This window comes from Salmo trutta, chromosome 26, assembly GCF_901001165.1.
Source record: "Salmo trutta chromosome 26, fSalTru1.1, whole genome shotgun sequence".
NCBI classification, from domain to species: Eukaryota; Metazoa; Chordata; class Actinopteri; order Salmoniformes; family Salmonidae; genus Salmo; species Salmo trutta.
The window spans coordinates 40,802,103-40,826,603 of NC_042982.1; the positions used below are offsets into that span (position 1 = coordinate 40,802,103).

Here is a 24,501-nt window from a genome sequence, read left to right on the forward strand (position 1 = left end):
CCTGCACGCGGACCGGGGAGGGGGAAGGGGAGGGGGCCGGAGAGGGGGCCGGAGAGGGGTCCGGGGAAGGGGAGGGGGCCGGAGAGGGGTCCGGGGAAGGGGAGGGGGCCGGAGAGGAGGCCAAGGAGGGGGCCGGGGAGGGGGCCGAGGAGGGGGAGGGGGCCGGTCTGTGTGACACAGGAGGGACAGTAGCACTGACTCGGGCTACTTAGACAAACTTGTAGATGCCAGAGTTTATTTATCATCTCATCTGGTTGTGCCTGTCTTTACTGCATCAAATCAATGGAAAGAAGCTTGCTAAGACAGCTGTGATGCTGCGCTCCACGTCCTTGTCTACAACATTCAGATGAAACAACAGTCTACCTGTTGGTGGCTGTTGTCTAGTCCTTCTCATTAAGGAAACGTCATTCTGTCATTTTAATTCCATTTTGCATTTATATCAAATATCCCAGTTCACCTGCTAGGCTGTGGAGCCTCTGTCTGTAGTGCCGCTTTGATAGGTCAACAACAACAACAAGCTACACGCATGTGGAGGCTATGGTATGTTTTTTTAATGGGGCACATGTAAAAAAAATAATTATAATAATAATAAAAGAAAAAAAATTCAAAAGTTTGTTTTATTAAATTAAGAATTTCAAATGTCATAGTATATTGTAATTGTTAAAATAGGCCTGTAATATATATTTCTTCAAAAAAAGTTACTCTAGCGACTAATCGAATACTAACGTCCATTCAGATATTTGAATAAAGAAATATCTGAATAACCACACCCATCCCTATAGCCTCTCTAACACTGTATTCTGACAGTGGCCTGACTATTTCTCTAACACAGTATTCTGACAGTGGCCTGACTATTTCTCTAACACAGTATTCTGACAGTGGCCTGACTATTTCTCTAACACAGTATTCTGACAGTGGCCTGACTATTTCTCTAACACAGTATTCTGACAGTGGCCTGACTATTTCTCTAACACAGTATTCTGACAGTGGCCTGACTATTTCTCTAACACAGTATTCTGACAGTGGCCTGACTATTTCTCTAACACAGTATTCTGACAGTGGCCTGACTATTTCTCTAACACAGTATTCTGACAGTGGTAATGATGACCACCCTCATCAGGATAAACCCAGTCACTATAGCCCTTCCTAAAGCTGTCCTCTGCCCCACACTCTTCTCAATGTACATCAACAACATAGCTCAGGCTGTAGGAAGCTCTCTCATCCATTTATATGCAGATTATACAGTCTTATTTATACTCAGCTGGCCCCTCTGATTTTGTGTTAAATGCTCTACAACAAAGCTTTCTTAGTGTCCAACAAACTTTCTCTACCCTTAACCTTGTTCTGAACACCTTCAAAACAAAGATCATGTGGTTTGGTAAGAAGCATACCCCTCTTCCCACAGGTGTGATTACTACCTCTGAGGGTTTAGAGCTTGAGGTAGTCAGCAGGTAAGGGTGCTCTCGAGCGGCTAGATGTTCTTTACCATTCGGCCATCAGATTTGCCAACAATGCTCCTTATAGGACACATCACTGCACTCTATACTCCTCTGTAAACTGGTCATCTCTGTTTACCCGTCGCAAGACCCACTGGTTGTTGCTTATTTATAAAACCCTCTTAGGCCTCACTCCCCCCCCTATCTGAGATATCTACATTCAAAGACTCAATCATGGAGTCTTACTGACAGTTGTGGCTGCTTTGTGTGATGGATTGTTGTCTCTACCTTCTTGCCCTTTGTGCTGTTGTCTGTGCCCAATAATGTTTGTACCCTGTTTTGTGCTGCTACCATGTTGTGCTGCTACCATGTTGTTGTCATGTTGTGTTGCTACTAGGGCTGGGCGATTTGATTATATATATATCGTGTGACAATAGCCGTTTTTCTATCGTTTCATATTATGCTCTATCGTTTATTTCATTGTTTCGCAAATCACACTCTTCACGGCAATATTTTTGGTCAATTGGACAACGCTTTGCAACACAAACCAACATGGAAGAGAGTGAACGTGACACAGAGCACGGCGCCACGGAGCTCGTACCTAAAAGAGGGGCTACTCCGGTCGCGTGGACGTGGTTTGGGTATGAAAAGTCTGACACGGACCAGAAAACCGTCCTCTGCAAAATATGTCGCAGGCCGATCCCGACAACAGGCTCAAACACCACTAACCTCTTTTACCACCTACGCAAGAATCATGTGAAACTGTACAGTCGAGTGCTCAAAACAAACCCCCGACTCAAGAGGTTGCAAGAGGCTTTTCCCCGCGACACAACATGTGGCAAAGAATCACGAAGGTGGAAGGAGATAACAGCTGCAGTTACAACTCATGAAAACGGGGGTCCAGTTTACACGGTGGAGAAACAGGGGTTTCATGAGTTGGTGCTGACACTCGACCCAAGATACCAAATTGACATGTGACACGTATTAATGCCAAAATAACATGCAAAACAGACAAGCCACCCAAAATGTAGATATTTTAGGCCTATATTTATTTTGTTTGCAACTATAGTTGAAGTGTTTTCCATTTACCTTTTTAGATGTTATACATTCATATTTTGTTACATGCTTAATTGAACATTTGCACAGGTTCTAAATAAAAGAAATAATCAAATATGAGTAAGTACCTTTTTATTTGTTGAGTATAATTAAAAATGTAATAAGAAACAGGCCTTTACATAAACTATTTATTCATTGAATTTACAAAAAATGTGTATATCGTGATATGTATCGTTATCGGGGCTCCCGAGTGGCACACTGGTCTAAGATACTGCATCCCAGTGCAAGAGGCGTCACTGCAGTACCTGGTTTGCATCCAGGCTGGATCACATCCGACCGTGATTGGGAGTCCGGACGACACTGGGTCAATATATATATATACACTGCTCAAAAAAATAAAGGGAACACTTAAACAACACAATGTAACTCCAAGTCAATCACACTTCTGTGAAATCAAACTGTCCAGTTAGGAAGCAACACTGATTGACAATAAATTTCACATGCTGTTGTGCAAATGGAATAAACAACAGGTGGAAATTATAGGCAATTAGCAAGACACCCCCAATAAAGGAGTGGTTCTGCAGGTGGAGACCACAGACCACTTCTCAGTTCCTGTGCTTCCTGGCTCATGTTTTGGTCACTTTTGAATGCTGGCGGTGCTTTCACTCTAGTGGTAGCATGAGACGGAGTCTACAACCCACACAAGTGGCTCAGGTAGTGCAGCTCATCCAGGATGGCAGATCAATGTGAGCTGTGGCAAGAAGGTTTGCTGTGTCTGTCAGCATAGTGTCCAGAGCATGGAGGCGCTACCAGGAGACAGGCCAGTACATCAGGAGACGTGGAGGAGGCCGTAGGAGGGCAACAACCCAGCAGCAGGACCGCTACCTCCACCTTTGTGCAAGGAGGAGCAGGAGAAGCACTGCCAGAGCCCTGCAAAATGACCTCCAGCAGGCTACAAATGTGCATGTGTCTGCTCAAACGGTCAGAAAGAGGGCCCGACGTCCACAGGTGGGGGTTGTGCTTACAGCCCAACACCGTGCAGGACGTTTGGCATTTGCCAGAGAACACCAAGATTGGCAAATTCGCCACTGGCGCCCTGTGCTCTTCACAGATGAAAGCAGGTTCACACTGAGCACATGTGACAGACGTGGCAGAGTCTGGAGACGCCGTGGAGAACGTTCTGCTGCCTGCAACATCCTCCAGCATGACCGGTTTGGCGGTGGGTCAGTCATTGTGTGGGGTGGCATTTCTTTGGGGGACCGCACAGCCCTCCATGTGCTCGCCAGAGGTAGCCTGACTGCCATTAGGTACCGAGATGAGATCCTCAGACCCCTTGTGAGACCATATGCTGGTGCGGTTGGCCCTGGGTTCCTCCTAATCTAAGACAATGCTAGACCTCATGTGGCTGGAGTGTGTCAGCAGTTCCTGCAAGAGGAAGGCATTGATGCTATGGACTGGCCCGCCCGTTCCCCAGACCTGAATCCAATTGAGCACATCTGGGACATCATGTCTCGCTCCATCCACCAACGCCACGTTGCACCACAGACTGTCCAGGAGTTGGCGTATGCTTTAGTCCAGGTCTGGGAGGAGATCCCTCAGGAGACCATCCGCCACCTCATCAGGAGCATGCCCAGGCGTTGTAGGGAGGTCATACAGGCACGTGGAGGCCACACACGTTACTGAGCCTCATTTTGACTTGTTTTAAGGACATTACATCAAAGTTGGATCAGCCTGTAGTGTGGTTTTCCACTTTAATTTTGAGTGTGACTCCAAATCCAGACCTCCATGGGTTGATAAATTGGATTTCCATTGATTATTTGTGTGTGATTTTGTTGTCAGCACATTCAACTATGTAAAGAAAAAAGTATTTAATAAGATTATTTCATTCATTCAGATCTAGGATGTGTTATTTTAGTGTTCCCTTTATTTTTTTGAGCAGTGTATATATAGGGGTATGACATTTTGGCCATATCGCCCAGCCCTACTGTGTTGTCATGTGTTGCTGCCTTGTTATCTTTATGTAGTGTTGTGTGTTTTGTCCTATATTTTTGTCCTATATTTCTGTCCCCTGCCCCTCCAAAAAGCTGTCCCCCTCCAAAAAGCTGTCCCTTGACCATCCAAAAAGCTGTCCCCTGCCCCTCCAAAAAGCTGTCCCCTGCCTCTCCAAAAAGCTGTCCCCTGCCTCTCCAAAAAGCTGTCCCCTGACCCTCCAAAAAGCTGTCCCCCTCCAAAAAGCTGTCCCGTCGTTCCTAAAGACGTCCCCTGACCTCTGGCCTGCCAGGACACACCAGTTACCAGGTTCAGATCACACACACTGTACTGGAGGACACTGCTGCAGGGGACGGTCTGACTGACCCAGATAAACACCAATCAGAGGGGGCACTGTGCTGCAGGAGACGGTCTGACTGACCCAGATAAACACCAGTCAGAGGGGACACTGTGCTGCAGGAGACGGTCTGACTGACCCAGATAAACACCAGTCAGAGGGGACACTGTGGTGAAGAACAGGGAGAAGGGGTGATGAGGGAAGAGGAAGGAGAGGGTGGAGGTCTCCTCTCCCAGAACAGAGAGGAGCTAATGGCAAGAGGTCAAATTGTTTTGTTTGTTTGAGTGCATGTAGAATAGACATTAATCCTGTTCAATTCAATGAAGACCTAGACCACCAGGTGAGGGGAGTTCCTTACCAATTAGTGACATTAATTAATCAATCAACTCTAATGGAGGAGTGAAAACCCACACGCACTCAGCCCTCCATAGAATGAGTTCGACACCTGTGCTCTAGATCCTTCAAACTCAATTCTGGACCTCCAGGCCAGTTCCACTGCATTGTTACATTGTTCCCCTCTAATCAGAGAGTGATTTAGACCTGGGACACCAGGTTCCCCTCTAATCAGAGAGTGATTTAGACCTGGGACACCAGGTTCCCCTCTAATCAGAGAGTGATTTAGACCTGGGACACCAGGTTCCCCTCTAACCATCCAGTCCCTCGACTTCTTGGCACTGACGGAAACATGGATTACCACAGAAAACACTGCTACTCCTACTGCTCTCTCCTCGTCTGACCACGTGTTCTCGCATACCCCAAGAGCATCTGGTCCGCAGGGTGGTGGCACTGGAATCCTCATCTCTCCCAAGTGGACATTCACCTTCTCACCGTCCCCCTTACTCACAAGGCAGGCAATACGCTTGACCTCATCTTTACTAGATGCTGTTCTTCTACTAATATCACTGCAACTCCCCTCCAAGTCTCCGACCACTACCTTGTATCCTTTTCCCTCTCGCTCTCCTCCAACACTACTCACTCTGCCCCTACTCAGATGGTATTGCGCTGCCGCAACCTTCGCTCTCTCGTGCAACTCTCTCCTCTTCCATCCTATCATCTCTTCCCTCTGCTCAATCCTTCTCCAACCAATCTCCTGATTCTGCCTCCTCAACCCTCCTCTCCTCCCTTTCTGCATCCTTTGACTCTCTATGTCCCCTATCCTCCCGGCCGGCTCGGTCCTCTCCTCCTGCTCCGTGGCTTGACAACTCATTGCGAGCTCACAGAACAGGGCTCCGGGCAGCCGAGCGGTAATGGAGGAAAACTAGCCTCCCTGCGGACCTGGCATCTTTTCACTCCCTCCTCTCCACATTTTCTTCCTCTGTTTCTGCTGCTAAAGCCACTTTCTACCACTCTGAATTCCAAGCATCTGCCTCTAACCCTAGGAAGCTCTTTGCCACCTCTTCCTCCCTCCTGAATCCTCCTCCCCCTCCCCCCCTCAGCCCCCCTACCTGCCGGGTGGGGGGGGGGGTTACCTGTCGGGTGGGGTTACATGTGTCACACACACACACACACACGTTAGGACCTCAGGAATGAGAGGGGGGATAGGAAGACCACACACCCCCACACAGAAACAGACATGCACACCCCCACACAGAAACAGACATGCACACACACACACACACACACACAGACAGAAACAGACAGACACACACACACAGAAACAGACAGACACACACACACACACAGAAACAGACATGCACACAGCTGCCAGCATGAGCTGACCCAGGGGACTGTCACCGACATGAACACACTGTTCCGGAGAAACAGAGGGTTGTGTGTGTTTATGAGAGAGCACTCAGCCACAGCTCTCTCACACTCACACACACACAGGTCTCACACACACACACACACACACACGTCTCACACACACACAGGTCTCACACACACACACACACACACAGACGTCTCACACACACAGGTCTCACACACACACACACACACACAGGTCTCACACACACAGGTCTCACACACACACACACACACACAGGTCTCTCACACACACACACACACACACACAGGTCTCACACACACACACACACACACACACACACACACACACACACACACAGGTCTCACACACACACAGGTCTCACACACACACACACAGGTCTCACACACACACACACACACACAGGTCTCACACACACACACACACACACACACACACACACACAGGTCTCACACACACACAGGTCTCACACACACACACACACACAGGTCTCACACACACACACAGGTCTCACACACACACACACACACAGGTCTCACACACACACACACAGGTCTCACACACACACAGGTCTCACACACACACACAGGTCTCACACACAGGTCTCACACACAGGTCTCACACACACACACACACACACACACACACACACAGGTCTCACACACACACACACACACACACACACAGGTCTCACACACACACACACACACAGGTCTCACACACACACACAGGTCTCACACACACACACACACACAGGTCTCACACACACACACACACACACAGGTCTCACACACACACACACACACACACACACACACACACACACACACTCTCACACACGTCTCACACACGTCTCACACACGTCTCACACACGTCTCACACACGTCTCACACACACACACACACACACACACACACACACACAGGTCTCACACACACACACATCTTTGGGTTGTGGTGTATTAAGCTGGGCATGATGACAGGAAGAGGATCCAGGGATCATGGAAGGTTGTGGAACACACACACACACACACACACACACACACAGAGTCCACACCTCTCTGTTTGGGCATGAGGCTGACTAGACTACATGATAAACAAAGAGCTCATCCATACAGTGTGTTGTCCCAGGCTAGATGGAGCACTTCCTGTCAATCACTACAACACGATGGTCGTACAAGAGAATGTCCAAGGAGACGGACTACTGATATGGTACACTGGTCGGGATGTGTAGAGTTGTATGGCTGGTCATGAAAGTGTGTGTGTGTGTGTGTGTGTTCTCCAGTTACATAAGCTGTGAGGACTATGTCCAACAGTCTCCATGCTCTAATGACAAACTTGCATCACCTCTAGTCCAGCCACACCAATGTTCTCTACATAAAACCCACAACTGTATGCATACACACACACTCATAGATCATTGGGTGAAATCTAGTCAGGGAGGGCCAATGTTGACTCTCGCTGTTCAAACACACACAGCCCTGCCTGTTTTCACACAGACTGCACAATGTTTGTGCTCATAAAGGAACAGGGACTATGATACAGTGTGAAGTTTGTGTGAAGTTTGTTGTTTAGCTGCACTTTCTCTCCCTCTTTCATTAGCTATGTGTCTGTCTGGAACATCAATTACAATCCCTACAATCCCCCTTTCTCTAGCGAAGGCAAGCCCACACACACACACACACACACACACACACACAGGACCTACTTCTTGCTGGCCTCACACACGTCTGTAATGTTGGAGAAGAGGTGGTGGTGCTCGGTCTTGGTCATGGTGTCACTGAGCTCCGCTGAGTTCTGGAACATCCGGATCAGAACCTCCAGACTGTGGAGGTAGGAGTGTTCTGACGATATCAACTCAAATATGGCCTGACACAGAGAACGAGAGAGAGAAGGAGAAAGAGAGAACGAGAGCGAGAGAGAGCGAGAGAGAGAGGGAACGAGAGAGGGAACGAGAGAGGGAACGAGAGAGGGAACGAGAGAGGGAACGAGAGAGGGAACGAGAGAGGGAACGAGAGAGGGAACGAGAGAGGGAACGAGAGAGGGAACGAGAGAGGGTAATTACAGGGATGCTAACTGGTGAGGGCACAGAAGCAAGTGAAAAATCTGTTTAAACTGCAAGAAAATGTGCCTATTTTCAACTGGTATGATCAACGTTGTGATACCAGGCCTAATATCAGGATATCAAGTAGTATTGTGACAGTACTGGGTCTGCCCCGCCACTGGGCTCTGTTTCTCCTCTATAGCAGTGGTACTCCGAGGCTGAATGGCCTGCCGGTCCCATCTGGAGAGAATAAAAATACCTATCCACTCCAATATCTAAACACATGTAACAGAAACCCCATCCCTGTCTGCTCGCCCCAGCCCCCCAGCCCCCCAGCCCCGTCTGCTCGCCCCAGCCCCCCAGCCCCGTCTGCTCGCCCCAGCCCCCCAGCCCCGTCTGCTCGCCCCAGCCCCCCAGCCCCGTCTGCTCGCCCCAGCCCCCCAGCCCCGTCTGCTCCCCCCAGCCCCGTCTGCTCGCCCCAGCCCCGTCTGCTCGCCCCAGCCCCCCAGCCCCGTCTGCTCGCCCCAGCCCCCCAGCCCCGTCTGCTCCCCCCAGCCCCGTCTGCTCGCCCCAGCCCCCCAGCCCCGTCTGCTCGCCCCAGCCCCCCAGCCCCGTCTGCTCGCCCCAGTTCCCCATCAGAGCTAAATAACATTTTAAAACTGATGGAGATATGCAGAAAGAACAGAGAGAGAAGCTCCTGAGGAGAATAATGGCTGGTTAGGGGATGAGACTGGCTGTTCACAGCTGAGGAGAATAATGGCTGGTTAGGGGATGAGACTGGCTGTTCACAGCTGAGTAGAATAATGGCTGGTTAGGGGATGAGACTGGCTGCTCACAGCTGAGGAGAATAATGTCTGGTTAGGGGATGAGACTGGCTGTTCACAGCTGAGGAGAATAATGGCTGGTTAGGGGATGAGACTGGCTGTTCACAGCTGAGTAGAATAATGGCTGGTTAGGGGATGAGACTGGCTGCTCACAGCTGAGTAGAATAATGGCTGGTTAGGGGATGAGACTGGCTGTTCACAGCTGAGTAGAATAATGGCTGGTTAGGGGATGAGACTGGCTGCTCACAGCTGAGTAGAATAATGGCTGGTTAGGGGATGAGACTGGCTGTTCACAGCTGAGGAGAATAATGGCTGGTTAGGGGATGAGACTGGCTGCTCACAGCTGAGTAGAATAATGGCTGGTTAGGGGATGAGACTGGCTGCTCACAGCTGAGGAGAATAATGGCTGGTTAGGGGATGAGACTGGCTGTTCACAGCTGAGTAGAATAATGGCTGGTTAGGGGATGAGACTGGCTGCTCACAGCTGAGGAGAATAATGCCTGGTTAGGGGATGAGACTGGCTGTTCACAGCTGAGTAGAATAATGGCTGGTTAGGGGATGAGACTGGCTGTTCACAGCTGAGTAGAATAATGGCTGGTTAGGGGATGAGACTGGCTGTTCACAGCTGAGGAGAATAATGTCTGGTTAGGGGATGAGACTGGCTGTTCACAGCTGAGGAGAATAATGGCTGGTTAGGGGATGAGACTGGCTGTTCACAGCTGAGTAGAATAATGTCTGGTTAGGGGATGAGACTGGCTGTTCACAGCTGAGTAGAATAATGGCTGGTTAGGGGATGAGACTGGCTGTTCACAGCTGTCAGACATGATATTGGGTGAAACACTCATTCTGATAGGACATATCTGCCATCGTGAACTCTGATATTTTATTAGTAGGACATGTAGACATGCATTCTGTGCTCAGTCATTCGTTTAGAGCGAGACGGCAGTAATCACACTGGGAGAAGATCTGTTCACACCTTTTATAGCTCCATTTTTATCTAACCTTTATTTGAATAGGGAAGTCAGTTAAGAACAAATTCTTATTTACAATGACGGCCGACCCCGGCCAAACCCGGACGACGCTGGGCCAATTGTGCGCCGCCCTATTGGACTCCCAGTCAGTAATACTCTCCATCTGCACACTTCTCTAGACATGTATTTGCTTAGACATCCATGCTATGAATTCATATGTCCCTCAATATCAACTGGTTTACTTGTCTATGGTCCATATTGTCAAGCCCTCCCCTTTAAGAAGGGTTTACTATTGCTATGGAAAAGGTTACAGGGAGAGGAGTTAAGGCACGGTTTGTTAGATTGCAACAGGACCTGTCTGTGTGTGTGTGTGCAAGCATCCTAACCTTTCTGGAGCCAAACTGCTTGACCCTTTGTTGGAACTGTCTCTGTATGAAGGGGAAGGGGTCACACACACACACACACACACACACACACACACACACACACACGCACTAAGGCTGTTACCTCTTGTCTTTTCCGCTCCTCCTGGCTGAGCTTATCAGAAACTCCACTCTTCTTTACCTGCAGGAAAAACACAGTTTAGAACATATGTTTTAGTACCAACATCAGGAAGAAACAGAATCTCTAACCACTCGGGTCTACTGACTATAATTGCCAACCGTTGGCAAAAAACAGTCGCACAACTTTAGGAATGAAAGGAATTGTTTAGAGGTGAGGCATACCTCTGTATCCATCACAGTTTAAACTCTCAGGCCTAGGTGTCTGCTTTTAGAGAAATTAAGGCTAATGTGTATCCAGCTGTCTGTGGCAGCACACACACATTTTCTGTCTGTGAAAGCAGTAAGACAAGACAGACAGACAGACACACACACATACACACACACACACACACACACTGTTCATGACTCCACTTACTGCAACAAGGAGTAGTTCTCATAACAGACCTACAGGAGCAGAATAAAGACCTGTCGACCTACAGAAGCAGAATAAAGACCTGTCGACCTACAGGAGCAGAATAAAGACCTGTCGACCTACAGAAGCAAAATAAAGACCTGTAGACCTACAGAAGCAGAATAAAGACCTGTAGACCTACAGGAGCAGAATAAAGACCTGTAGACCTACAGAAGCAGAATAAAGACCTGTCGACCTACAGAAGCAGAATAAAGACCTGTCGACCTACAAAAGCAGAATAAAGACCTGTCGACCTACAGGAGCAGAATAAAGAAGACCTGTCGACCTCCAGGAGCAGAATAAAGAAGACCTGTCGACCTACAGGAGCAGAATAAAGAAGACCTGTCGACCTACAGGAGCAGAATAAAGACCTGTCGACCTACAGGAGCAGAATAAAGACCTGTCGACCTACAGGAGCAGAATAAAGACCTGTCGACCTACAGAAGCAGAATAAAGACCTGTCGACCTACAGAAGCAGAATAAAGACCTGTCGACCTACAGAAGCAGAATAAAGACCTGTCGACCTACAGAAGCAGAATAAAGACTGAATAAAGCCCCCAGTGTACTAGTTTAGAGAGAGAAAGGTTCATTTCAGGGGAGTCTGGGTGTATGCACAGGATAGCTTACATGGTTGTGTGTGTGTGTGTGTAGTATCTCCCCTCCTCTAGAAACATCTGCCACTGACACAAGGCAGCATTAGAGCCAACATGTCTCCATCGCCCACTGCTCCAATCCCTGCTTCCTACCAATACTTCTCCACACCCGGTCCTTTTTCCATCTTCCCCAAGCACCCTTCCACTCCATGAATCAATCATTACAAGCAACCTGAATGGGAGAGAGCTGGAAATATTTTTCAGATACATTGAGGAACTATTGTAATTCAGGAATTGAGGAACTATTGTAATTCAGGAATTGAGGAACTATTGTAATTGAGGAACTATTGTAATTGAGGAGCTATTGTAATTCAGGAACTATTGTAATTCAGGAACTATTGTAATTCAGGAACTATTGCAATTCAGGAACTATTGTAATTCAGGAATTGAGGAACTGTTGTATACAGTACCAGTCAGTAGTTTGGACACATCTACTCATTCAAGGGTTTTTCTTTAGTTTTACTATTTTTCTACATTGTAGAATAATAGTGAAGACATCAACACTATGAAATAACACATATGGAATCATGTAGCAACCAAAAAAAGTGTTAAACCAATCTCTCAACCATCTTCATGAGGTAGTCACCTGGAATGCATTTCAATTAACAGGTGTGAATTTCTCTCCTTAATGCGTTTTAGACAATCAGTTGTGTTGTGACAAGGTAGGGGTGATATACAGAAGATGGTCTATTACCAAATAGGGCTAAGTCCATATTATTGTAAGAACAGATCAAAAAAGCAAAGAGAAACAACAGTCCATCATTACTTTAAGGCATGGTCAGAAAATATGGTCAGAAAAGTTTCTTCAAGTGCAGTCGCAAAAACCATCAAGCACTATGATGAAACTGGCTCTCACGAGGACCGACACAGGAAAGGAAGACCCAGAGTTACCTCTGCTGCAGAGGATAAGTTCATTAGAGTTACCAGCATCAGAAATTACAGCCCAAATAAATTGCTTCACAGTAACAGACATCTCAAGATCAACTGTTCAGAGGAGACTGTGTGAATCAGGCCTTCATGGTCGAATTGCTGTTTGTACTAAAGGACACCAATAATAAGAAGAGACTTGCTTAGGCCAAGAAACACGATCAATGGACATTAGACTGCTGGAAATCTGTCATATGGTCTGATGAGTCCAAATTTGAGAGTTTTTGTTCCAACTGCCGTGTCTTTGTGATACGCAGAGTAGATGAACGGATGATCTCTGCATGTGTGATTCCCACCGTGACGCATGGAGGAGATGGTGTGATGGGGTGGGGGTGCTTTGCTGGTGACACTTTCAGTGATTTATTTAGAATATAAGACACACTTAACCAGCATGGCTACTACAGTATTCTACGTTTAATGGAACTATCATTTGTTTTTCAACAGGACAATGACCCAACACACCTCCAGGCTGTGTAAGGGCTATTTGTCCAAGAAAGAGAGTGATGGAGTGTTGCATCAGATGACCTGGCCTCCACAATCACCTGACCTCAACCCATTTGAGATGGTTTGGGATGAGTTGGACTGCAGACTGAAGGAAAAGCAGCCAACAAGTGCTAAGCATGTGTGGGAACTCCTTCAAGACTGTTGGAAAAGCATTCCAGTGAAGCTGGTTGAGAGAATGCCAAATAGGACTCTTCTGTATACCACCTCTACCTTGTCACGACACAACTGATTGGCTCAAACGCATTAAGGAAAGAAATTCCACAAATTAACAAGGCACACCTATTAATTGCAATGCATTCCAGGTGACTACCTCATGAAGCTGGTTGTTAGAATTCCAAGAGTGTACAAAGCTGTTATCAAGGCAAAGGGTGGCTACTTTGAAGAATCTCAAATATAAAATATATTTTAATTTGTTTAACACTTTTTTTGGTTACTACATGATAGTTTTGATGTCTTCACTATTATTGTACAATGTAGAAAATAGTACAAATAAAGAAAAACCCTTGAATGAGTAGGTGTCCAAACTTTTGACTTGTACTGTATATGTTACTGCTCAACTAAAACAACCTCAGTCGACCAACAGCCTAAAGACCAAACAATGGACCAGTCAACTAAATGGGGTCAGGCCTACCAGGGTTGTCACGATACCAGGATGGTGATACGACAATACCTGATTTTCCATGGCAACAAGGAAAACACGACGCAGACTAGTTCTTTAAAAACCTGCTGTATGTAACATATAGTGTGTTATAGCAAGGAAAAGAAACATGATTCTGGGTGAAACACTTGAGGCTGCTTGTTACTAACATTATGACTGTTTTCCTCAGGAAATGGAGTCTGCTTGGTGTTTTCTTTCCTTGCCGCGATACCTCGGAGTATTGTGATACTGGTATCGTGACAATCCCAATGGAGACCTTTGCAAACACATCCAGACTAGGACACAAAACACACACGCCAACAGCCAAACGACTACAGCCAAAACTGCCAACAGCTTGCCAAGTTTGTTCTATTGTGCAAGACAAATTCCCTTTAAAAGGCAATCAACTTCTATTTATCTATCTACGGCCTTGCACGTCCTTAGTGTCCTAGCAACCACCTTCCCGACCACGACAACTGAACTTTGCCCTGCTTTTGGAGTTTCCCTGAGAACACAGAGGGACAGGTGTAACCGTGACAACAGAAACGCGGTATTCACTCAATAGGGAGTGGTTGAGGTAAGAGGTTGACCGTAGGCATGAATCTATCATTGTCTTACCCTTACTCCCCTGTCCTATCCTTAACCAGGGGGGGGGGGGGTTAAACCTCTCATCTAAGAGTATGGTGTCAACACTCTTAGATACACCACTTCCCCCTGTCCCTACTGTTACTGGAAACTAGAGACTTCTAGGAAACAGAGGAGAGTCTGACACTACAGGTGTTACTGGAAACTAGAGACTTCTAGGAAACAGAGGAGAGTCTGACACTACAGGTGTTACTGGAAACTAGAGACTTCTAGGAAACAGAGGAGAGTCTGACACTACAGGTGTTACTGGAAACTAGACTTCTAGGAAACAGAGGAGAGTCTGACACTACAGGTGTTACTGGAAACTAGAGACTTCTAGGAAACAGAGGAGAGTCTGACACTACAGGTGTTACTGGAAACTAGAGACTTCTAGGAAACAGAGGAGAGTCTGAACCAATGCGATAGCTACTACAAAACACTACAGCCTGCCCTGTCGCATCAAACACAGGTCTCTCCCTCTCCCTCCCTCCCTCCCTGATTGGAGTCACCACACTGCACTCTAGGGAGAACATGTTTAACATTGTTTCATTGAGAAAAATCTCCAAAAAGGTGGCACCATGCCGGGTGGTGCTCTCAGTCTGCTGCCCCAGATCCTTCTCCCTTCCTCTCAGTCTGCTGCCCCAGATCTTTCTCCCTTCCTCTCAGTCTGCTGCCCCAGATCTTTCTCCCTTCCTCTCAGTCTGCTGCCCCAGATCTTTCTCCCTTCCTCTCAGTCTGCTGCCCCAGATCTTTCTCCCTTCCTCTGTCTGCTGCCCCAGATCATTCTCCCTTCCTCTCAGTCTGCTGCCCCAGATCTTTCTCCCTTCCTCTCAGTCTGCTGCCCCAGATCTTTCTCCCTTCCTCTGTCTGCTGCCCCAGATCTTTCTCCCTTCCTCTCAGTCTGCTGCCCCAGATCATTCTCCCTTCCTCTCAGTCTGCTGCCCCAGATCTTTCTCCCTTCCTCTCAGTCTGCTGTCCCAGATCTTTCTCCCTTCCTCTCAGTCTGCTGCCCCAGATCTTTCTCCCTTCCTCTGTCTGCTGCCCCAGATCTTTCTCCCTTCCTCTGTCTGCTGCCCCAGATCATTCTCCCTTCCTCTCAGTCTGCTGTCCCAGATCTTTCTCCCTTCCTCTCCTGCACCCTCACCCTCCCAAACCTGCTCCCTCACCCTCCCCTTCCTATCCTGCTCCCTCACCCTCCCTCTTTCCTCCCTATCCCTGTTTTAATTCCCTATCTAGACCGAGAGTAATGAAGAGACAGGGAGAGACAGAGAGACAGAGTCACAGACAGAGTAGGAGAAAGAGAAAGAGAGATGGAGGATGGGTAAAGACTGCAGCCAGACCAGATGTGACAACATCCCTCACAACACTGGCAGTCCATTTCCCAACAAGGCCCTGTGTTTGTCTCTGTACTGTATGAGAGGCACTGCACCACGATTCACTGTGTGTGCATGTGTGCGTGTGCGTGTGTGTGTGTGTGTGTGTGTGTGTGTGTCTCACCACACTGAGTTGGCTCCAGGAGGTGCGTATGGGTCTGTACTGCATCACGATGCGGTCATCAGGTTTGGCCTCTCTGGACTGGTCCTCATCAGAGTCATTGTGAAGAGCTTTTTCCTGGTAGTTCTGATACAGTTCCTCCTCTGGATCACACCACAGACAGACAGACAGACAGACAGGTTGAGGGTGGATCACACCACAGACAGACAGGTTGAGGGTGGATCACACCACAGACAGACAGACAGGTTGAGGGTGGATCACACCACAGACAGACAGACAGACAGGTTGAGGGTGGATCACACCAGACAGACAGGTTGAGGGTGGATCACACCACAGACAGACAGACAGACAGGTTGAGGGTGGATCACACCAGACAGACAGGTTGAGGGTGGATCACACCACAGACAGACAGACAGGTTGAGGGTGGATCACACCACAGACAGACAGACAGGTTGAGGGTGGATCACACCAGACAGACAGGTTGAGGGTGGATCACACCAGACAGACAGACAGGTTGAGGGTGGATCACACCAAACAGACAGACAGGTTGAGGGTGGATCACACCAGACAGACAGACAGACAGACAGACAGACAGACAGACAGACAGACAGACAGACAGACAGACAGACAGACAGACAGACAGACAGACAGACAGACAGACAGACAGACAGAGGGTGGATCACAATAGTACAGTCCCCATTGACAGCAAGACCTCAGACATGTGTACAGAAAGTCACAGTCATCACCAGTTCATATACAGAGACAGAGACGTGCCACTCACCTTCACTGTCAAATGTCCTCTGTGTGATCAGTCCTGGCTTCTTATCAGGACTCTGAGACACAGAACAAGACCCCATGTCACTATTAACAACAGACCCAGGATCAGCTCTCCCTGCCCCAGCCGTACTGTATATTAACACTATGAACTGAGACTGTCACTAGATCCGTTATCATGAGCAGTCAGCACAATATTCCAAATGATGCTTTATTAGCCACATCTGGTTATGAATTACATTATAAACCCACATCTGTCACATTCTAAATGACGGGTGTAAGTAGGTCTCCCCTGGGACCTGCTCTTGACCCCTGACCTCTGCACTGACCTGCCTAATTACAGAGCAGTGGGCTGAAGTGTGTGTGTTGTAATCATAGGCCTTCACTACTAGCATGACTTCACACAGGAGTCTCCTGATAATGTTCAAGCTAGCTGTGGACTTTGGTCCTGATCTTAACTTCAGGAGAATAATCCATCAAACGTGAATCCATCTCCTGATCTTAACTTCAGGAGAATAATCCATCAAACGTGAATCCATCTCCTGATCTTAACTTCAGGAGAATAATCCATCAAACGTGAATCCATCTCCTGATCTTAACTTCAGGAGAATAATCCATCAAACGTGAATCCATCTCCTGATCTTAACTTCAGGAGAATACTTAACTTCAGGAGAATAATCCATCAAACGTGAATCCATCTCCTGATCTTAACTTCAGGAGAATAATCCATCAAACGTGAATCCATCAGGCAGATGAGTGCTAGTAAACTGTACAGTGTGACTGCAAGGTAAGAGACAGTCATATCCAGGCACATGGGGCAAAGCAAGGAGAGAATGCTATCATGACATAGCAGTTAATAGTAATGACAATGTCCTGGAAAATAATGTCTGAATACATGTCTTCCTACCTTGTTCTTCTTCCCAGGGCTGGTAGGTCTCTCCTTGACCTCCTGTAGTCCTTTGAGTACAGGTTGGGACAAACGATGGCTCTTTGGGTCTACAGGTTGGGACAAACGATGGCTCTTCGGGTCTACAGGTTGGGAGAGACGATGGTTCTTTGGGTCTACAGGTTGGGAGAGACGATGGGTCTTTGGGTCTACAGATGGTATTTCCATTTCCACTCCACTCACCACTGCTCTCCTGTACGAGGTAGACCTCAACCCTCTCTTCAGAGTCCCAGGGCTCTCATCCTGGTCTGTCCCCCCTCCCCCGGACCCTACGCCAGTGGAGAAGAAGGATCCAGTCTCCACCATGCTGAGGGCTCGCAGGGCCCGCTTGGTAGGATCCAGGCCCAGCAGACCCCCCATGCTGTGGCTCTGTACCCCAGCAGGAGAGGCCTTGCTCAGGGATGCCAGCCCTTTGGGGATCAGCTGCTGTGTGCCCATCTTCTGGGCAGCTGCACTGTGGGTGCTGAGGACAATGGAGGGAGGAGGAGATAGGGAGATGGAGGGAGAGAGGGTGGGAGTGGGGGAATGAGAGGGGGAAGGAGAGGGGGCAGACATGTCAGCAGAGGAGGGGCTGTGGGGTGTGGGGGGGTCAGAAGGGGTGGAGATGAGGGAAGAGAGGGAGTGGATACTGGAGGTGGAGCTGTGGGATGGGGTAGGGGTGTGGAGACTAGGGGGAGAGGGGCTGGGGTTAGGGGGAGAGGGGACAGGGGTTAAGGGGTGGTAGGAAGAAGGGGAGGACTGGTTATGGTGGTGGTTGTTACTGGGGGAGGCAGGGGGAGAGGGGTGTTTGGAGGAGGCAGAGTCCGGCGGTGAAGGGCTCGTCCCAAACACTATCTGGTCCCTGTGAGCAGTGAGGGTGAACGGGCTGGATAGTCGATTCTGGGTGTCCAGCAGCGGCTTGTCCGACCACACATTGTCAACACTCCCACCGTGGCATGGCTTACTGTTCAATGACAGCGACTTATCATCCTCCGATTTGAACTTGGACAGAGAGAAATGTCCTTTGGACAGATGTCCAATGCTTATACTCCTGACTACCCGTGTTTTCCTGGTGGGTTGGTTGAGAACGTGCTTCAGAATGACCGTCCCTCCTCCCGGCGTAGCCACCAGTGTCTCTGCAGGCTGGCTCAGGGTAAAACTGCACTTGTTGTCCTCTACGGGGAAGTCAGTCATGTGGACTCCGTCTATCTGGTAGCTGAGGGGCCGGGCCTTTAGCTTGCTGGGGCCAGTGTGATTGGCTGAGCGCCGCTTCCACAGCGGGGTGATGTTACTGTTGGACAGATCCACATCGTTCCCGCCCTCCATGGTGCGGCAGTCACTCTTCTTTTCTTTGTCACTGCGGAGTCTCTCGTCTGACCCAACTGGTCCAACCCCGAAGAGAACTGCAATAACCCCTGGTTGTAAACACACACACAGAGAGAGAGACAGAGAGAGACAGAGAGACAGAGACAGAGAGAGAGACAGAGAGACAGAGAGACAGAGAGAGAGAGAGAGAGAGAGAGATCTATCAAAATCAAAGTTGGAGGGGTAGCAAGGTGAGTCCTAACTTTTCAGGGTCTGTCTGAGGTCACTGCTTAGTTCTTGAAAACTCTAGGCAGCATTCTGCCTTTGTACAGTTCTCAGCCATTCACTTTGCCCATGACAGCCTCCTGTGAACTACAATTCCGACACTGTGTTTTAACGTTTCGAAACGTCGTTAATAATCGCTTGCGATATGGCTTTCGAAACATATATATGGCCCTTATCTTTAATCAGCGAGAAGGAATCCTTAAAACATTTTTAAAAATACAAGTTTTGCACAGATCCATACAGCTATGGGTGCCTCCATCCAATGAAACGAAACTTTCCACGTTATGCTCACACACAGGTGGTCGCCTCGTCTTCCGGTTGTTTCCGTAGACGCGCTGTAACGTCCGCGGGGGAACCAGTGCTTGACCTGGGCCAGAGCGACCTAGCGGCACTTCTAATTCTAATTTTGGGTGAATTGCGTACCGGCTCCTCTTTAAAATTAGCCCAGATTGACGCGCAAAAAAAAAATTGACCAAAAACAGAATGAAGGACAAAACTGCGTTGAATAGCAATTGAGAGTGGGCATTAATTGTCTGATTCCGCTTTGTTCACGTTTATTTACGCAGATTGAAAATGTACCCGCCTGAATGCGCATGATACACTGTTCCAAATGGCCAAATGAGGGTTTATAAAGTCATGGAAATTAGTTTCTTAATGTAATTCATTAAGGCACATTTTAAATATGATCAATCAGTTAAAAATCGACATATGATCCATGATCATAATCAGTGTGTGCCAGTGAGATGCTGCCTGAGGAGAGAGAGCTGGACATTTCAGCAGCAGGTATAACATAATGACAGACAGCAGACTAACTTCATAGCCAATTCAAAACATAACTGCCAACAAGTTATCTTGTTAGTTAACTGTAGCTAACTAAGCATTAATGTCTTAGTCGCCTTTCCAGCAGCACTGTTAGAGCCTAAATACATCTGCACAGTTGGAAACCTGGGATTCCCCTCTATTAAACAGCAGCCATGTCATTGTGACATCGTTAGAAACAGCATGACAAACAACTTGCTGTGCCTAGATCTCCCCTGAAACACCAATATTTCAGCATTATATATATATATATATATATATATAAATAAACATGTCTAGCTAGATACCTTGCTTTGATCCATGATTAATTGAATAAGGGAATAATTTTATAAAGACAAAAGTATTTGGTTGTAATGTTTTATATGAAGGGTGGGAACCAACCTCCAGGATAGCTACTGGGTGTGCAGGCTTTTGTTCCAGCCCTGGTCTAACTACATCGTAGCGTTAAACATCAGCTGCTCAACAGGACCTTGATAAGCAGACTCAGGTCTGGGTCAAAAGCCAAGCCAAGCCTGCACCCCCAGGAGCTCTCCAGATGGAGGGTTGACCATGTTGACAAGCCTGCACCCCCAGGAGCTCTCCAGATGGAGGGTTGACCACGTTGACAAGCCTGCACCCCCAGGAGCTCTCCAGATGGAGGGTTGACCACGTTGACAAGCCTGCACCCCCAGGAGCTCTCCAGATGGAGGGTTGACCACGTTGACAAGCCTGCACCCCCAGGAGCTCTCCAGATGGAGGGTTGACCACGTTGACAAGCCTGCACCCCCAGGAGCTCTCCAGATGGAGGGTTGACCACGTTGACAAGCCTGCACCCCCAGGAGCTCTCCAGATGGAGGGTTGACCACGTTGACAAGCCTGCACCCCCAGGGAGCTCTCCAGATGGAGGGTTGACCACATGTGACTAACAGCACTGGTGTAAAGTACTGAAGTAGTTGTTTTGGGTATCTGTACTTTACTATGTAGATTTTTTTTTACAACTTTTACTCCACTACATCTCATATGTATATATTGTATTCTATACTATGCTCTCATTCACTTTAATAATGTTTACATATCTTGCATTACTCATCTCATATGTATATACTGTTTTTCTGTACTATTCTACTGTATCTTAGTCCGTTCCACTCAGACATCGCTCGTTCATATGTATATATTCTTAATTCATTCCTATTTAGATGTGTGTGTATTGCGTGTATGTTGTGTAATTTGGTAGATATTACTGCACTGTTGGAGCTAGAAACACAAGCATTTCGCTACACCGGTAATAACATCTGCTAAAGATGTGTATGTGACCAATACAATTTGATTTACATTCCTAAAGAAAATAATGTACTTTTTACTCCTTACATTTTCCCTGAAACCCAAAAGTACTCGGTACATGTTTAATGCTTAGCAAGACAGGAAATTGTCAAATTCATGCACTTACCAAGAGAACATCCCTGGTCATCCCTACTGCCTCTGATCTGAGGACTCACTAAACAGAGAACATCCCTGGTCATCCCTACTAGCCTCTGATCTGGAGGACTCACTAAACAGAGAACATCCCTGGTCATCCCTACTGCCTCTGATCTGGAGGACTCACTAAACAGAGAACATCCCTGGTCATCCCTACTGCCTCTGATCTGGAGGACTCACTAAACACAAATGCTTCATTTGTGAATTTTGTCTGAGTGTTGAACTGTGCCCCTGTCAATCCGTAAATTTAAAAAACTAGAAAATCGTGTTGTCTGGTTTGCTCTAATATAAGGAATTTGAAATTATTTGTACATTTACTTTTGAAATTGAAGTATATTTAAAACCAAATACTTTTAGACTTTTACTCAAGTAGTATTTTACTGGGTGACTTTCACTTTTACTTTTAAGGTATCTTTACTTTTACTCAGATATGAAAATGGTGTACTTTTTCCACCACTGACTAACAGTGCATTTGTACTTTGTGGGGGGTTAAGTGCCTTGATCGAGGGAACAATGGCAGGAGATGGTAGGTCTACATGGATCAGTCACTGCAGCTTTCCAGTGTCAATAAAGCTTACTTTTCCATGTAGCCTATAATAATATAGTCATGGACAATTGATTAAAAGTCAAGGAAAATGTGTATAAACCCTTAATTGAATAATCAGAGGTCTCTATAGCATAATGTTATCTGTGAATTTCGGTGAACATAGTCAAATGGACTAAATTGGAAAAAGACACCTGCACTTATTTCATCCCAAACCAAAGCGCTGGTGGGAACACTATCCCTAACTATCAATGTGTGTGGATCAACTTAACTTTTTATTCAATTATTTCTCACTGATATGAAAGACAAGGTCTTTATTCTTCCAAAACCATACCGCAAACGATGCAAGTTAATGTTCAGACCGAGTCAGAATGAGCCTTCATCCACTAACTGTTGGTGTAATCATTACACTGTAATGGAACTGGGTCAAGGGCTCGGTCGGTCCTTTACCGCTGCACCAGCTGCCGAATAACCAGAAAACTATTGGACCATATACAACCCTGATACAGTAACAGACATACATGCGGAGGAAAGTTTGAACCTAAATTATTTTTTTAAAAAGTCCAAACGAGTTGAGGTCTAGTTAAAAACGATGCAGCAGAACACGTTCAGACAACACATTGGAAAAGTGTCTATGCAGAGAAGTAGTCTGGATATTGTAACCAAGTAGAAGTAGTCTGGATATTGTAACCAAGTAGCTTAGCCACAGGGAGAAACAATGTTTCTGGCGAGTTCCCACCATTCAGCTATAAAAGACCGGTTCCTTCAGCGAACATAATCTTCCAGTAACCCGTGATGGAGAACAGACTTACTTTCTATTGATTCGTCGTTTCCCTGTAAAACCTCGCCATGGTGCCTGTGTCCTGGAGTTGTCAATATAACATGGAAAGTTTATGCTTGGGCTAAACGGTTCATTTTGTGCAGAAATCGTTGTCCCATCAGTAGTCCGGTGACCGTCGGCTGTCTCCTACATGTCAGTGTGTTCTCTCCGAGAGTGACCCGAGGTGTGTGTTCAGCAGGAGACTAACAGCGAGGAGGGGGAGGAATGCCGATTGCCAAACAGGACAGAAGCTTACCCAAATTCACGTGACGTTAAGTGCACTACAAATCCGACCGACTTGAACTTGTACTATGTCAACTAAAGAGAAGCAAAGCAATAGCTCTGCTCCTAAACATTCTGACAAAACAGGAGAAGAAAACGTCCTAAATGATGTCGACATATAGCTCAACAAAATCAGTGTCCATTTGGAGAAAGAATGATCTCCATTTGGGAGTAGTTAGTAAAGTGAAGTATTGGGACTTGTTGACAATCCGGACTGGTTCGGTGGTGTAGCGCCTCCCCGTGGTTCGTTAAATGCCACAGTAGACCACAAGATGTCTAGAGTAGACATGTGTTTCTACTAATACATAACACTTTGCCTACACAGATTCCAATGACAATGGTAACTCAATACTTCTGAGTAACAAATATATGTTACAATCTTATCTAATATGTGTTTGAAATACTGTAGGCTAGATCTACACTAGCTCTTGAGAACCCAAGGGGGGCTGTCATGCCAAATAGTGTCCCCCGGCCAAATAGTGTCCCCCAGCCAAATAGTGTCCCCCGGCCAAATAGTGTCCCCCGGCCAAATAGTGTCCCCCGGCCAAATAGTGTCCCTCTCTTAATTAAAGGGGAAAGGGGGGATACCTAGTCAGTTGTACAACTGAATGCCTTCAACTGAAATGTGTCTTCCGGTTTAACCCAACCCCTATAACACGTTTTATTTGCCATTTCGACATGGATTTAACAAGGTACCAAAAAGTAGTTAGAATTAATGTTTTAATTTTATTAGCTAAACAAAACTTGTTTAATTAAACAGCGAAACTGTTGCGAAAATCAGGCTTGTTTCCATAGCGATGATGAAAATTACGTCATTTAGGCTGTAACGATCTCCAAAATTCTAATCATTATGTCGTCACGCCGTTGATATAGCAACGGACGCTAATAGTTGATCGAATCCCGTTATGACGTAGTGTGGGAAAGTATTTGGCCTGGTGACATTATTTGGAATGACAGGCCCAAGGTGGCTTTAGAGCCAGTACCTGTCTTGGATTCTCAGCTGCTGGTATGGAGGACAGTCTGTTTTAACGTTTAAACATGTTATTCATCTTTGCTAGTGATATGGTTTTGCTGTTTGTTGTCACTTATTAAGAATCCTAAGTATTTCATATTTTTT

The 24,501-nt window shown here is 47.0% G+C and overlaps 2 protein-coding genes across 2 annotated transcripts in view; both read right to left on the bottom strand.

Annotated features, from left to right (window-relative positions):
* LOC115163920 (rho guanine nucleotide exchange factor 26-like) overlaps nt 1–18,571 on the bottom strand; it is a 46,666-nt gene extending 28,095 nt beyond the window's left edge. The window contains exons 1-5 of the mRNA XM_029716114.1: nt 17,857–18,571; nt 16,957–17,008; nt 16,179–16,318; nt 10,890–10,946; nt 8,252–8,412 (exon numbers count right to left, since the gene is read on the bottom strand). Of these exons, the coding sequence (XP_029571974.1) occupies nt 8,252–8,412; nt 10,890–10,946; nt 16,179–16,318; nt 16,957–17,008; nt 17,857–18,450 (1,004 nt within the window). The 5' untranslated portion in view covers nt 18,451–18,571. The remainder of the gene's footprint in view (nt 1–8,251; nt 8,413–10,889; nt 10,947–16,178; nt 16,319–16,956; nt 17,009–17,856) is intronic.
* A 2-nt stretch (nt 18,572–18,573) lies between these two features.
* Nucleotides 18,574–23,542, bottom strand: LOC115163921 (uncharacterized; the record flags this gene model as incomplete). The annotated part of the gene is made up of 2 exons (XM_029716115.1): nt 23,095–23,542; nt 18,574–19,289 (listed from the first exon to the last, which is right to left on the bottom strand). A coding segment is annotated over exon 2 (627 nt), but the record flags the coding sequence as incomplete, so codon positions are not given.
* Nucleotides 23,543–24,501: the final 959 nt, after the last annotated feature.